Source organism: Malaclemys terrapin, chromosome 5 (assembly GCF_027887155.1).
Source record: "Malaclemys terrapin pileata isolate rMalTer1 chromosome 5, rMalTer1.hap1, whole genome shotgun sequence".
Lineage (NCBI taxonomy): Eukaryota > Metazoa > Chordata > Testudines > Emydidae > Malaclemys > Malaclemys terrapin.
In genome coordinates this window covers 73,687,214-73,702,316 of record NC_071509.1, presented here as the reverse complement: position 1 = coordinate 73,702,316, position 15,103 = coordinate 73,687,214, and the positions used below count along the sequence as shown (strand labels likewise).

Here is a 15,103-nt window from a genome sequence, read left to right as displayed (position 1 = left end):
CCCCCCCCGTCCCTCTTCGCCACGCTCAGGCTCTGTGGCTCCTGGGCACGTGAGCCACTGCCGGGGCGTGGGGCCCTGAGACTGCTCTGGGAGGGGGAGGGGCAGCTCACACTCCCGGGAGCCGCAGAGCCCAAGCGCGGTGAGGTGGGAGCCGGGGGAGGTGCACAGGGGCCTCTACCCACATGCATCTGCTGCAGGAGCCCCCAGAAGGCAGCTCCTCCCTGCTGAGTTGCTGCAGTGGCCAAAGCCTGGCAAAGCCAGTGAGTGGACTCAGGGCGGCTTGGGGAGGGCTCACGGGGAGGGGGGCTGTGCACCCTCCAGGGGAAGTTAGGAGGGGGGAGGGAACCTGGTCTGGGGAGCAGCCCCTGGGTATGGCTGGCCCCTGGGGTCTATAAAGGCTCGTTGTGATTTGCCCCTCAATGAACCAATGTTACCGGGGGGAGACGCAAGGTGGAAGTTTCGCCTAGGGTACAAAATATCCTTGCACGGGCCCTGCCTATAGACACTAGGATGTGAGAGTCATAGGGAACCTACACCAATTAATTATTGCTCAAGCGCTCTACACAGGTACACTCCCTGCCCTTCAGAGATCACAAGACATAGGACTTTGGTTGTGACTTTTCAGCACATAAACACCCCTGCTTGCGGTGCAGCTCACAGCCATTCCTCGCTGCCTGTCCACTCACTTCGGGGAGCGAGGCGCCCCCCTGACGACAGGGCCTGCAGCTCTTCCAGGCCCTTATACAGGAGAAGGACGCTCCTGATTTCCTCCCCAAACCCCCACCTGTGCCCGGCCACACACCGGTAGGGCCAGGCAAAAGCCCAGCTAGTTGCGCCATGGGGGGGGGACCCTTTAGCAGTGGGCTTACGCCCGCCCACTTCCTGAAGCCCAATAGGTAGTTGCGCCACCCACCCAGATCTCGCGCTTCCGCTGGAGCTGCTACACAGGCTACAGCTCGCGGGCGCCACCAGCCCGTGAGAAACCGCCGCTGCCACAGCCCAGCGTCCCCGTTCAAACCTCCTACTGGGCAGGGCTGCTTTTGTCCCGCCCCTTTCATTGTGATACGATTGGTGTTTCCCCTAGCCCTATGTTTTGACTAGTAGTAGTTAGCGTTGTCAATCTCCTACCTTCCTCCAATCACAGCCGCCCCCCGCCCCGAAGTTCCGCAGCCGCTCTTCCCAACCTCGTCCAGGCTGGAGCGTCAGGCAGGCGGTTGAAGTTTAGGGGCTGTCGTGCCCGGCCGGGGCGAGCGCGTAGCTGGCCGCGAGTTGCTCCGTCGGGGGCGAGCTCCGTGGGAGCTGGCCGCAGGGAGGCGGCTCTAGCCCCCGTGGGAGCGGGTCTCTGCGGAGGGAGGCCCGCCGCGCCGCCGGCTTGGCCTCGATGGAGGCCAGCCTGACCTGCGCCGTCTGCCTCGGCCTCTTTGAGGATCCGGTCACACTGCCGCTCTGCTCCCACAACTTCTGCAAGGGCTGCGTGCTGGAGTGCCTGGCCTCCGGGGAGCCCGGCGCGCTCCCCTCGCCCCGCGTGGGCCAGGGCCAGGGCCAGCGCTTCTCCTGCCCGCTCTGCAGGAAGCTCTGCCCGCTGCCGCGCGGCGGCTACTCGGCGCTGCCCGTCAACACCACGCTGGCGGAGGTGGTGAAGTTGTACAGGGCCAGCGGGGGCAAGGCGGGGCCGGGGCGCGGCGAGGCGGGGGCGCTGAGCCCCCCGCCGGCGTTCGGAGCAGCCTGCGAGAAGCACCCGGCCCGGCTGGTGCAGCTGTATTGCCGGATGTGCCGCCAGGCGGGCTGCGGCCAGTGCGTGTCTGAGGCGCACCAGGGCATCTTCCACGCCGTCAACCTCCTCGACACCGTGTACCAGGAGGAGAAAGTAAGCCCCGCGACCCCTGCCAGCCGCCTGTGCCCATTGCGGGGTGAAATGGGAACCTGCCTACCCAGCCAGTGCCTCTTTTGGACTTAGCCCAGACCACCCAGCAATTCAAGCCTGGTTGGCGAACACAATAAGCTAGTCTGCCTCCTGAGAACCTGTTAGAGCCAAATGGGTCCAGTGTTGTAATAAGTCAGAGCATTCCTGTGAAAGCTTGCAGGGCCAGGATGCTGCAAACAAGTTCTGGTCTTTCCTGTTTAGTCCTGCATACCTAAGGCCAAGCCTTGTAGTAACATGGCAGTGCCCTGACTTAATTATCACAGTGCCCTGACAAGTGCACACTCCTCCCCACATAGATAGTTTTATGAATTTAACTGAATAGACTGTAGACTGGTTCCAGATGTTGAAGCTGATAATCTTAGGCCTGGTCTAAACCTAAAACTGTGGTTGATCTAGCTCTTGCTCAGGGTTGTGAAAAACTCTCACCCCGAGAAGATGTAGTTAAGCTAACCTGAGCCCTAGGATAGACAGCAATAGATCAACACAGAAATTATTCTGTCAACCTACCTACAGCTCCTTGAGGGAATGTATTCGCTACAACAGTGGGAGGGGGAAAAAACACTTTCTGTCATTATAGCAAGTGTCTACTGTAGACAGGCCCTTAATGTCTTGTATGTTAACCTTGTTTCCCAAGACCAAGAATGTGCTAGTCCAGTCATCCCTACAGTCACTTACAGGCAGTCACGTTACCTATCTGCTTTTTGGCCTGACACCTTTAGATTTGGATAGTTGATGAAGGAAAAGCAATTAAGGTGAAATAGACAGCTCCAGGAATATTTTAGTATGAAGAAAGCATGTCCCTCTTTTAATACTTTATCTGCAATGGATTTTTGCCAAGATAGTGGATATTCAACCACTTTTCCAAGCTCCATCTCAAATAGAAGCTGGATAGTACATTATTAAGCAGTCCTTTTATGCTTCAGTTTAAATGCATTTGCAGAATGTCCCTGGTACACGGGATGGGTATGGGGCATAGTAGAGCACATGGCACTGTGGCTGTTCTATACTGATTTTGTAACCAATACAGTGGGAACACAGGCTGGAAGTGGGGAGGGGCAAAGGTAGCTTGTCCCCTCAGCACAGGAAAAGAGGAATGCACAATCTGGTCCAGGGTTTAACTATACTGGTATAGTTAAAGCAGCAAAACTTTCTAGTGTAGACAAGCCTAAAGAATGCTACTTTGAGAGAGAAAAATACCAAATGCAAGTTTCTTCATTGTCCTAAAGTATAGAGTCTTTTTATACACCTCTACCCCAATATAACGCTGTCCTCGGGAGCCAAAAAATCTTACCACGTTCTAGGTGAAACCACGTTATATTTAACTTGCTTTGATCCACCGGAGCACGCAGCCCTGCTCCCCTGGAGTGCTGCTTTACCACATTATATCCGAATTCGTGTTATATCGGGTTGCGTTATATTTGGGTAGAGGTGTATAAGTAATGTCTTAATAGTCTAGTTAAACTCTGTGCAGTCTGTAGATATGATTAAACATTATAATGTAGATTTTTTTAATTAAAAAAAAAAAGTAGATTAAGCGGTTATAAACTTATGTCCTGCAGTTAACCTTCTTTAGCAGCCTGAAGAAACTGAGAGCAATAAATGAGAACTTGGTGAAGGAACTATCAAGTCATCCAAAAGATACTGAGGTGAGTTAGACATAATGACATCTGTAGAGAGTAGTGGAGCCCTGTGTTTTTTTTGCAGATGCGAGATAACACAAAATAAAATGACAACCTATAAACAAAATAAAATGAAAAATGTACCCTGCAGCGCCTATACTGCTGTCCCAGCCCTGTGTGGCGGGAGCCACTGCTGCAGGGTGAATACAGGGCAGGCTCATTCTGCAATGCCACCCCATTCCCACCCCCGCAGAGGCGGGGAAGGACCTGATCCCTTCCCTCCTCCCCACCTGGGCGAAGGTACGACACACACAGACACACACACACACACACCCGGACCTGGAGCCAACACCTCTCAAGGCTTTCTCATCCAGAGCAGCATCATAAGAGAGGCTGTATTGGGTCAGACCATGATCCATCTCTAGCCCATCTTCTGACAGTGGCCAATGTTAGGTGCCTCAGAGGGAAAACAGAACAGGCAATCTTCGATCTATCCACCCCCTATCATCCACTCCCAGCTTCTGGCAGTCAGATGGTAGGGACACCCACAGCATGGGTTGTATCTCTGACCATCGAACATAAGAATTGTCATATTGGGTCAGACCAAAGGTCCATCTTGCCCAGTATCCTGTCTTCCAACCATGGCAAATGCCAGGTGCCCCAGAGGGAATGAACAGAACAGGTAATCAAGTGATCCATCCCCTGTCACCCATTCCCAGCTTCTGGCAAACAGATGCTAGGGACACCACCCTGGCCCATCCTGGCTAATAGCCATTGATGGACCTATCCTCCGTGAATTTATCTAGTTCTTTTTTGAACCTTGTTATAGTTTTGGCCTTCACAACATCCCCTGGCAGCGAATCCCACAGATTGGCTCTGCACTGTGTGAAGAAATATTTCCTTTTGTTTGTTTTAAACCTGCTGCCTATTAATTTCATATGGTGACCTCTGGTTCTTGTGTTATCTGGAGGTGTAAATAACAGTTTGGTATTCACTTTCTCCAAACCATTCATGATTTTATAGACTTCTGTTGTATCCCACTTAGTCATCTCTTTCCCAAGTTGAAAAATGTCCGTGTTTTTAATCTATCTTTGTATGGAAACTGTTCCATACCCTTAATTATTTTTGTTGCCTTTCTCCTTATCCCATCTCAAAAAAGATGTATTAGAATAGGAAAAGGTAACCAGAACTGCACATTGTATTCAAGCTGTGGATAATTTATATAGTGGCATTCAGATATTTAGTGTCTTATTATCTATCCCTTGCTTAAAGGTTCATAATATTGTTCGCTTTTTTTTTTTTTTTTTTTGAATGCCGCTGCATATTGAGTAGATGTTTTCAGACAACTACCCATGATGACTCCAAGATCTTTCTTGAGTGGTAACATCTAATTCAGACTCCATCATTTTATATGTATAATAGGGATTATGTTTTCTAGTGTGCATTACTTTGCATTTATCAACATTGAATTTCATCTGCCACTTTGTTGCCCAGTCTCCTAGTTTTGAGAGATCCTTTTGTAGCTCTTCGCAGACTGCCTAGGACTTAATTGTCTTGAATAGTTTTGTATCATCTGCAAATTTTGCAACCTCACTGTTTACCCCTTTTTCCAGATCATTTATGAATATGTTGAATAGGACTGGGTCCAGCACAGACCCGTGGGGGACACCACTAATTACCTCTCTCCGTTCTGAAAACTGACCATTTATTCCTACCCTTGTAACCAGTTACCAGTCCATGAGAGGACCTTCCCTCTTACTCCATGACCGTTTACTTTGCTTAAGAGCCTTCGGTGAGGGAACTTGTCAAAGGCTTTCTGAAAATCTAAGTATACTATATCCACTGGATCCCCCTTGTCCACATGCTTGTTGACCCCCTCAAAGAGTTCTAGTACATTGGTGAGGCATAATTTCCCTTTGCAAACACTGTGTTGATTCTTCCCCAACAAATTATGTTAATCTATGTGCCTGACAATTTTGTTCTTAACTATATTTTCAACCAGTTTGCCCAGTACTGAAGTCAGGCTTACTGGCCTGTAATTGCTGGGATCACCTCTGGAGCCCTTTTTAAAAATTGGAGTCACATTAGCTATCCTCCAGTACAGAAGCTGAGTTAAAAGATGATAGGTTACAGACTACAGTTAATAGTTCTGCAATTTCACACTTGAGTTTCTTCAGAACTTTTGGGTGAATACCATCTGGTCCTGGTGACTTACTACTGTTTAGTTTATCAGTTTGTTCCAAAACCACCTCTGACACCTCAATCTGGAACAGTTCCTCAGATTTGTCACCTAAAAAGAATGGCTCAGGTTTGGGAATGTCCCTTACATCCTCAGCCATGAAGACCGATGCAAAGAATTCATTTAGTTTCTCCACAATGGCCTTATCGTTCTTGAGTGCTCCTTTAGCATCTCGATCGTCCAGTGGCCCCACTGGTTATTTAGCAGGCTTCCTGCTTCTGATGTACTTCTTTTTTTTTTTTTTAATTGCTATTACTTTCTGAGTCTTTGGCTAGCTGTTCTTCAAATTCTTTTTTGGCCTTTCTAGTTATATTTTTACGCTTTATTTGCCAGAGTTTATGCTCCTTGCTATTTTCCTCACTCGGATTTAACTTCCACTTTTTAAAGTGTGCCTTTTTGCCTGTCACTGCTTCTTTTACTTTGTTGTTTAGCCACGGTTGCACTTTTTTCGTTCTTTTACTGTGGTTTTTTAATTTGGGGTATACATTTAAATTGAGCCTCTCTTATGGTGTCTTTAAAAAGTTGCCATGCAGCTTGCAGGGATGACGCAGTGTAAAGAATTACTGTTATCAGATCTTTGTGCAAAATACTTTGTTTCTAGATCTTGAACAAAGAAGCAGAGATAATTATGTTGGAATTTGAAGAAATTTTCAAAACTCTGGAAATGAGAAAAAAGGAATTGCTAGAAGATATTGAAAGTCAGAGAAGTAAGAAAGAGAAAGAATATCAAATTTGGAAGAAAATGAAGGAAACTCACAAGAAAACCATTGAGAGTTTCCTGAAGGATTGTGAAAAGCTTGTTGATGAATGTGATCCTGAGTGTTTCCTGGAGGTGATAACTTTTATGTTACTACTTGATAGCAGAACATTGTATGTGCATGTAACACCCCCCCCCCCCCCCCTTGTTTGGGACATCCCTTGAGATACTTACTGTCAAGGTGAATTCTGTTTACATGTTTCAGTGTAATCTGCTTCTCTGAACGTGTAATTCTGACAGGATTCTCACTTACTTCCCTTCAGAGTGTAGAAGAGAACATTATTTTGATTTGGCGAAGGATTTTTTTCCCCCTCTTGTATTGCGCAACCTGTTTTGAGGCACTAATTTCTAATTCACTTGAATTTTTGTGATTGACTTATTTTCTTCATTTCCAACTTAATCAGGAACTTATTGGAAAGTTCCGAGAGACTTGGTTAAAATCCTGTGAGGCACGTACTCACAAGTAGTAGGGTGGGGCAAGTAGCTGCATTATAAAACACCATAAGGCACCCTCAGTGACCAAAATTTTTACCATTTTGGGAACTCTGCCTGGAATTTATGGAGTGTGATTTCCAGTGCCCACTACCATGTTGAACATTAATTGCTTTGTATAGATGCCATTGGTGTGCTTTAACATAGTTAGTTATTTTATAGCTGTTTTATGTTGAAGTGCCCTGGGGAGCCTTTTTTGTGCGCACCAGCAGGGTCTACATGAGGGGTGGGCAAACTACGGCCCGCAGGCCGTATCTGGCCCATCAGGGCTTTGGATCCAGCCCACGGGATTGCCATCCCATGGCACCGTGGGGCTAAGGCAGGCTCCCTGCCTATCCTGGCCCCACACCGTTCCCAGAAGCTCCACATGCTGCCCACACCTGTGGGTACCTCCCCCAAAGCTCCCATTGGCCGCGGTTCCCTGTTCCTGGCCAATGGGAGCTGCAGGGGGGCCTGCATGCCGAACCCTTCCTGCACCCCAACTCCCTGCTCTGAGCCCCATGCTACACCCCTCCTGCAGCCCAGCCCCCGGCCCTGAGCCCCCTCTGCACCCCATCCCCCTGCCGCACCCCATCTGCACTCCAGCCCACTGCCCTGAGCCCCTTTGTACACCCCGCACCCCCTCCTGCACCCCAACCCCTTGCCCATAGTCCCTTCCTGCACACCGCACCCCAACCACCTGCCCCAGCCCTACATTCATGGCCCTGCATACAATTTCCCCACCCAGATGTGGCCCTTGGGCCAAAAGGTTTGTCCACCCCGGTCTACATGGACCAGTTAGTGCACTCTAGAAATCACTCCCCTGTAGAGAGTGCATTACCTTACCATGTAGAAAAAGTCCCTTAGGGCTGATGAACACTAGCAGATTAGATCGACCTAGCTATGTCACTTGGGGTATGAAAAATCCACAGTCCTAAGCGCCATAGTTAGGCTGATTTTAGGTCCCTGTGTAAACAGTGCTGGGTTGACAGAAGAATTCTTCCATTGACCTAAATACCACATTTCAAGTGTAGACAGACTCTTAGTCTTGCACTAAGGAGCACAAGTCCATGGTTTGAAAATCCTGCCAAAATATTTTCAAGTCCATTTTGATCTCAAAGACTGCCATGTGGCTTTTGCCTCATGTACAGTGTCTTGGATTTGACTTTTAGGAAAGATTTCCCCTTTGGTCTCAGAACAAAATATTACAGGGTAAGTAATTTTCCCAGATATACACACTCCCTGTGTGTGATTATTGCTCTTTTACTTCTGTGAGTGCTAAAAGTTCTGATTATGTTTTGGTGAAATGAAGAGTTGTTTTTTAACAAGTTAAAACAGTTAATTTCTGTCAGATATTCTGGTAAAGTAATTTTGTTTGATTTTTAAATGACATCCTTAACTCTAATGCAGTTTTATTTTAATTACAGGTGGCATGTGGCTTGAATAAAAGGTACATACATTTCATGAGTTCTAGTTTCTGTGGTTTGCTAGTGTATAGTTGAGTAAAATAATAAGATACAACAAAGTAAGTTTAGTTAATATTCATATCATGATTGTGGGGAGGGGATTCAGAGAGGAGTGTCCAGGGCATGTAGTGGATTAGTTAATATGGAGAGATACACAGAACAATTTTGAACAGTGGTAGAAGTTCTATGAATATTTGACATTTAATTTTAAAATTCTTCTAGAGTTGTTGGAAGTACTATATCACTTTCACAGATTTATTATTGAACAGATACAAGTGAAGCTTAAAATAATCACTTCAGATATTAATGTTTTTCTGTTGCAGTACATGAGGTAAACACTGTCCTAAAAAAAGCCTTAATACTGTCTTTTTGCTTTGTCCCAGAAAATAATAAGAACATGAGACTGGCTATAGTGGGTCAGTAGTCCATCTAGCCCGGTATTCCGTCTTCTGACAGTGGCCAATGGCAGATGCTTCAGAGGAAATGAACAGAACAGGGCAATCAAGTGATTCATTCCCTGTCTTCCAGTCCCAGTGTCCATCAGTCAGAGGCTTAGGGACAGCCTGCTGCATGGGGTTGCAGCCCTGATCATCTTGGCTAATAGCCATTGATGGACCTATCCTCCATTAACTTATCTAATTCCGTTTTGAATCCAGTTACAGTTTTTTGCCTTGACAACATTCCATGGCAACCAGTTCTGCAGATTGACTGCATTGTATGAAGAAGTACTTCCTTTTGTTTGTTTTAAACCTGCTACCTATTAATTTCATTGGGCAACCTCAGGTTCTTGCGTTATGAGAAGGGGTAAATAACACTTGGTTATTCACTTTCTCTACACCATTCATGATTTTATGGACCTCTATCATATCCTCCCTGAATCGTCTCTTTTCCAAGCTGAATAGTTTGTCTTTTTAATCTCTCCTCCTCTCGAAGCTGTTCCATACCCTTAATCATTTTTGTAGCCCTTCTCTGTACCTTTTCCGTTTCTAGTATCTTTTTTGGGATGGGGTGACTGCACACAGTATTTAAGCTGTGGGTGAATCATGGATTTATATAGTGGCATTATGTTTTTGGTCTTATCTATCCCTTTCTTAATGGTTCCTAACATGGTTAGGTTTTCGGTGGTGGTTTTTTTTTTTTCTGCAACTGCACATTGTGCAGATGTTGTCAGAGAACTAACCACAATGACTCCAAGATCCCTTTCTTAAGTGGTAATGGCTAATTTAGACCCCATTATTCTGTATGAGTAGTTGGGATTATGTTTGCCAATGTGTGCATTACTTTGCATTTATCAACATTTAATTTTATCTGCCATTTTGTTGCCCAGTCACACAGTTTTGTGAGATACCTTTGTAACCCTTGGCAGTCTGCTTTGGACTTAACTGTCTTGAGTGGATTTTTTTTTTTTTTTTTTGTATCATCTGCAAACTTTTCCCCCTCACTGTTCACCCCTTTTTCCAGATCACTTATGAATATGTTGAACAGCGCTGGTCCCAGTACTGATCCCTGCTGTTTACCTCTCTTTGTTCTGAAAACTGACTCTTTGAATCTCTTAGTCTCTTTCTGACTTAAGTTTGTGCGTTAGTTCAGTAGTTCTCAAAGCTGGTCCGCCGCTTGTTCAGGGAAAGCTCCTGGCGGGCCGGGCCAGTTTGTTTACCTGCCGCGTCCGCAGGTTCGGCCGGTCGCGGCTCCCACTGGCCGTGGTTTGCCGCTCCAGGCCAATGGGGCCGCAGGAAGCGGCATGGCCTGAGGGATGCGCTGGCCGCCCTTCCCGCAGCTCCCATTGGCCTGGAGCGGCAAACCGCGGCCAGTGGGAGCCGCGACCGGCCAAACCTGCAGACGTGGCAGGTAAACAAACCGTCCTGGCCCGCCAGGAGCTTTCCCTGAACAAGCGGCGGACCGGCTTTGAGAACCACTGCCTTAGTTTACCAGATGCTATGCTGCTGTGGGACTAAAAAATCTAGTTTTTGTGGGAGTATTAAAGAAGGTTTCAGGAATTATGCTTATAGGTCCTGCTAACATAATTAGATAAAATAGCTTCTTTCCGTATGAAATGTTACTGAGACACATTATAAATTTGGTGATTTAAATTTTATATTAAAGTGAATATAATTAATTTACTATATGTTGAACTGTATATTCTTGTACAGTAACTCCCCACTTAATGTCCTCTCGCTTAACGTTGTTTCGATCTTATGTCCCTGCTCAATTACAGAACATGCTCCATTTAAAGTTATGCAGGGCAGCCCCCCATCAGCTCCCCTATGGCTCCTTCTCCCTCCTCCTCCCCCAACCACACACACGCAGTGCCTCCTTCCCGCCCCCGGCAGACCCCGCAGATCAGCGCCTTCCACCTCCTCCCCCTGCCTCCTGCCTGTGGCATTCAAGAGGGAGCGGGGAGGAGCGAGGACTCAGCGCGCAGGCTCCCCCTTCCAGCCCTGCCTCCCGAACACCACAAACCAGCTGATTGCCACAGGCAGGAGAAGGAGGGGGGAGCCTGCGCACAGAGTCCTCCCTCCTGCCCCCTGAATGTCGCAAGCCATCTGATTCCCGTGGGCAGGAGGGAGGAGCGAGCACCTCCCCCCTATCTCCCCTGCCTCCTCAGCTGGCTTGCGGTGTTCAGGAGGGATGGGGAACCTGCGCGCCATGTCCTCGCTCCTCCCCTCTCCCTCCTGAACGCTGCAAGCCAGCTGATTGCCACGGGCAGGAGGGAGGGGGGAGGAGCGAGGACGCAGCATGCGGAGTAAAGGGGGAAGTGGGAGGAGAAGAGGCAGGTTAAGGGTGGAGGCTTGGAGGAAGGGGTGGCGTGGGTGGGCCAAGGGTTGAGCCCCCCCTCCCCGGTGCTTGCAGAGTAGGGGAAGCTGCTGCTGCACAACATGCTTCTAGCCTACAGCACCTTCAGCCTCCTTACCTGCCTCATTGTCTCCAATGCCAGTGGGCTGTGCCCGTGTGGGGTAAGGAGAGGGCACCTCTCAACTATAGTACTGTACTGTATGGCAAAAAAAAATTTACCTGGAACCTAACCCCCCCCGTTCCCTCCCCCCCCCCCCCAATTTTCATTCATTCTTATGGGGAAATTGGATTCGCTTAACATCGTTTCACTTAGTCGCATTTTTCAGGAACGTAACTACAACATTAAGTGAGGAGTTACTCGTAATTTTCACTGAGCAAAGGAAATGCTCCAATTCACGAGTATCACATGTTTTCAAAACTATTTTTTGGATACTTTAATGAATTAGAATCAATGTTTGAGCACATACAAATTGATTCAGTCAGCTCTAATATAATAATGGAATTAAACTTCTTATGCAAACTTTCTATAAAAAGTTTGCAAGGTTTTTTGTTTTATTTTTTGTTTAAGTAATGGAGTACAGTACCTTCTCTTGCTGATTTTAAATGTTTGCTGTGGGATACACAAAATGTCATATTTGGCTTTTTTATGGTTTTGCACTTTTATGTCTATACTTAATTGGGGTGTGTGTGTGTGTGTGTGTGTGTGTATATATATATATATATATATATATATATAATAATTTATTTTAAAGGTTATTACAGTAAGTGAGAACAGAACTTTAAAATTCTGTTTCACCACTGAGGCCTTTAGGAATGACCCCTGAAGAAAAAGGTGTAATTCGGGTTCAGACATAGTGGACTAACAATACCATATATACTCGTTCATAAGCTGAATATTTTTGGTAAAAAAGTGACACACCAAAGAGCGGGGGTCAACTTATAAACGGGTCTACACCAAAATTTGATGATTTTAAACTCCTATGGAATCATTGATTTGAATATCTAATACATTGTCGTTTTGTTTACCTGGAGCGTTCACAGGCATGGAGCCCCTTAGCTCCCCGTGGCCGCGGTGTGCTGTTCCAAGTAAACACAACATCCTGGACCGCTAGAGGCTTACCCTAACGGGCCAGGAGCCAAAGTTTGCCAACCCCTGAAATATAAGGTCGGCTTATGAAAGGGGTCATGCAGTTTTTGCTAGTTTTACCTAACCAACTTGGGGGGTCGGCTTATAAACGAACGGGCTAATGAACAAGTATATACGGTACTTTATTTCTTATTACTGAAGAATATCTTTGGCAATGGTATTTCAGCACATCTCTTATATTTTCATAGTGCACGTATTAACCCTTTTCTGCTTGACTAGTTAATTATTGCAAAAACTTGTACAGGAGAGATGAATTCTGGACAATAAAACTTACAGTTTCTTCAAATTCACTTATTGCATATTTAAAATTTCTCAATGGAATGATTTGCCTCTTTGCGGATTGGTGGTTTGACAAAATTAATTGTTCCATAAGAATAAGGTGACTTGATGTTGAATGCCTACTTCTTGTTTAAATTTCATCATGCTGGATTATGAGTCTTTAAATTTACGGCAAACTAAACAAATGCTTAAATAACAATATCAGTTCTTCCACCCCCACCCCTCCCACAGCTTTTCCCTTCTCCCACCTCCCCAAAAAAACCTTCCTTACTGAAACGTCTTTTGCTATCCATACAGCTAGAAGGGGTTAACTCTCTTTTAGGCCATAAAGTACAGCTTCTTTGCCGGACAGAGATGCCTCTTGGAAGAAGAAATAGCAAACAAATCCTCAAGTGGTCTTTTCTAAGAAAAGAAATTAGAAAATTCTAAATAGAGGAAGATCAATCTCTTCAAATATTTTCTGCTATCTACTGAGTTCCTTTTTTAATGTAATTTTTTTATTAACTAGGTATAACTTTTTTTTCCCTGTTTTGAGCCCAGAGAAACACAAATAATTGTCTAAAAGATTTGTTCACCTTTTTTTCCAGAATGAAGACTCAGCTTGACCTGATGCACATAGCATCTAGCTATGAAAAAGCACCAGAGTCTACCCAAAAGCAAATGGATATCAAATCTGTGGTTAATGAAATCCTGGCCTTACAGCTGACTTCAGTTGATTCATGCATCATTAAAGGTAGAAAAAAGATGCATATATTTTGAACACAGTGCACAGTTTATTATTTTTAACACATATATTTTGAAAATAATTCTGTTATAGTACCACAATAAACTTTACATTAAAGCAATACTCAGTTTTCAAAATGGAAATTTTTTTAGCTGCCCCGGTTTCATAACTTTGTAAGTTTACATCTGATGAGTCAAGTGTTCTTTATAAATTGTATTTTTTTTTTTTTTTTTTAATAAATCAGTCTTATTTTATTCCTCTTTTCTCACAGAACTTTCTTCTGGAGGAAATGAAGGTTTAACTGGAAAGTATGCATATACAAATAGTGCAAAACAATGGAAAGATCAGAAAAACATACACAACACATATTATGTAAGTTCTTGTTTACAAGACTTACTAATTTTTTTTATGGTTAAGTATGTTCTTTTGGCTTTGTAAAATCCAAAATGAACAATGTCTGATGTAACTTTTTTCAGCCTGTAGTGGGACATGAGGAAACTTTGACTGACGGTAGTAAAATCTGTACTCGCTTAATGTCAATATCAGAAATGTCAACATTTCAAAACATGAGTCATGAGGTAAGAATGCATTTTGGTGTAAGTATTGCTCAGCTGCTAATAGTGTTTGGGAAAACAAGTTACTGTTTTATATCATCACAATCTTTTACTTCTCTTGGTTTACAACAGGCTTCCTTTTTTTTTTTTTTTTTTTTGTTCATTATGCTTGGGGCCCTACCAAATTCACAGTCCATTATGGTCAGTTTCATGGCCATAGGATTTGAAAATTGGTAAACTTCACATTTTCAGATGTTTAAATCTGAAATTTCAAGGTGGTGTAATTGGGGGTCCCAACCCAAAAGGGGATTGTGTGTGTGTGTGGAGGGGGAGGGGGGTGGTCGCAAACCAGTTTGTAGGGGGGTCATGGGATTGCTACCCTCACTTCTGTGAGAGCTGCAGAGCTTCCTGCAGCCACAGGAGGTTCCCGGAGGCTTCCCCCCCCCCCCCTCAGTGCAGGGGATGGACTGGGGTGCTCCTAGGAACAAAGGAAGATCAGACCCAACTCCTCTAGCTGCAGGAAGCTCTGCGACTGCTGCCCAGTCCCAGAGCATCCTACAGCAGGGGGAGGCACCCGGAGGTGGGTCTGGTTCCTCCTCCCCACCACCCCCCATGCACCTGTGCAGGGGATGGACAAGTCCTGTCCCTACCCAGCCGGAGCTAGGAGCCCCCTTTTCTGGGACACTCTGAGAAACAAGGGGACATTGGATTTCATGGGGAAGGGCTTATTTCACGGTCCATGATGTGTTTTTCACGGCCGTGAAATTGGTAGGGCCCTAATTATGCTAAACTGATATTCTTGACAGGTCAGTTACCTACTTTTAGTTAGGCTACTGCGCACTAACCTTTTTCTTAAATTAAATGTAGAACTCCAACCTATTCAAAAGCTTATGCTCTAATAAATTTGTTAGTCTCTAAGGTGCCACAAGTACTCCTGTTCTTTTTGCAACTACAACCTAGTTGCTTTTATAAAAAAGGGTTAGCTGTTGTGGATTGTTTACTGTTACAAATGCAAGTGGATTATTTTTAAACTTATTTGAGAAGTTAACATTTTTTTGGCCACACTAAGTAGTCCATACTTAAAGAGAAGGTAAGGCCCAGTTTCAGTGGGAACGATATTATGATCAAAC

At 45.5% G+C, this 15,103-nt stretch overlaps 1 protein-coding gene across 4 annotated transcripts in view; it reads left to right on the top strand.

Annotated features, from left to right (window-relative positions):
- Positions 1-1,167: 1,167 nt before the first annotated feature.
- The window catches only part of LOC128837710 (serine-rich adhesin for platelets-like), a 137,107-nt gene continuing 123,171 nt past the window's right edge, over positions 1,168-15,103 (top strand). For 3 of the 4 annotated variants that reach the window (XM_054029089.1, XM_054029087.1, XM_054029088.1), the window contains exons 1-7: positions 1,169-1,867; positions 3,484-3,570; positions 6,384-6,614; positions 8,438-8,460; positions 13,283-13,428; positions 13,691-13,791; positions 13,896-13,997. In XM_054029089.1, the coding sequence (XP_053885064.1) occupies positions 1,382-1,867; positions 3,484-3,570; positions 6,384-6,614; positions 8,438-8,460; positions 13,283-13,428; positions 13,691-13,791; positions 13,896-13,997 (1,176 nt within the window). In that variant the 5' untranslated portion in view covers positions 1,169-1,381. Of the gene's footprint in view, positions 1,868-3,483; positions 3,571-6,383; positions 6,615-8,437; positions 8,461-13,282; positions 13,429-13,690; positions 13,792-13,895; positions 13,998-15,103 lie in introns of all 4 variants that reach the window. The other variant, XM_054029086.1, reaches the window with a different exon arrangement.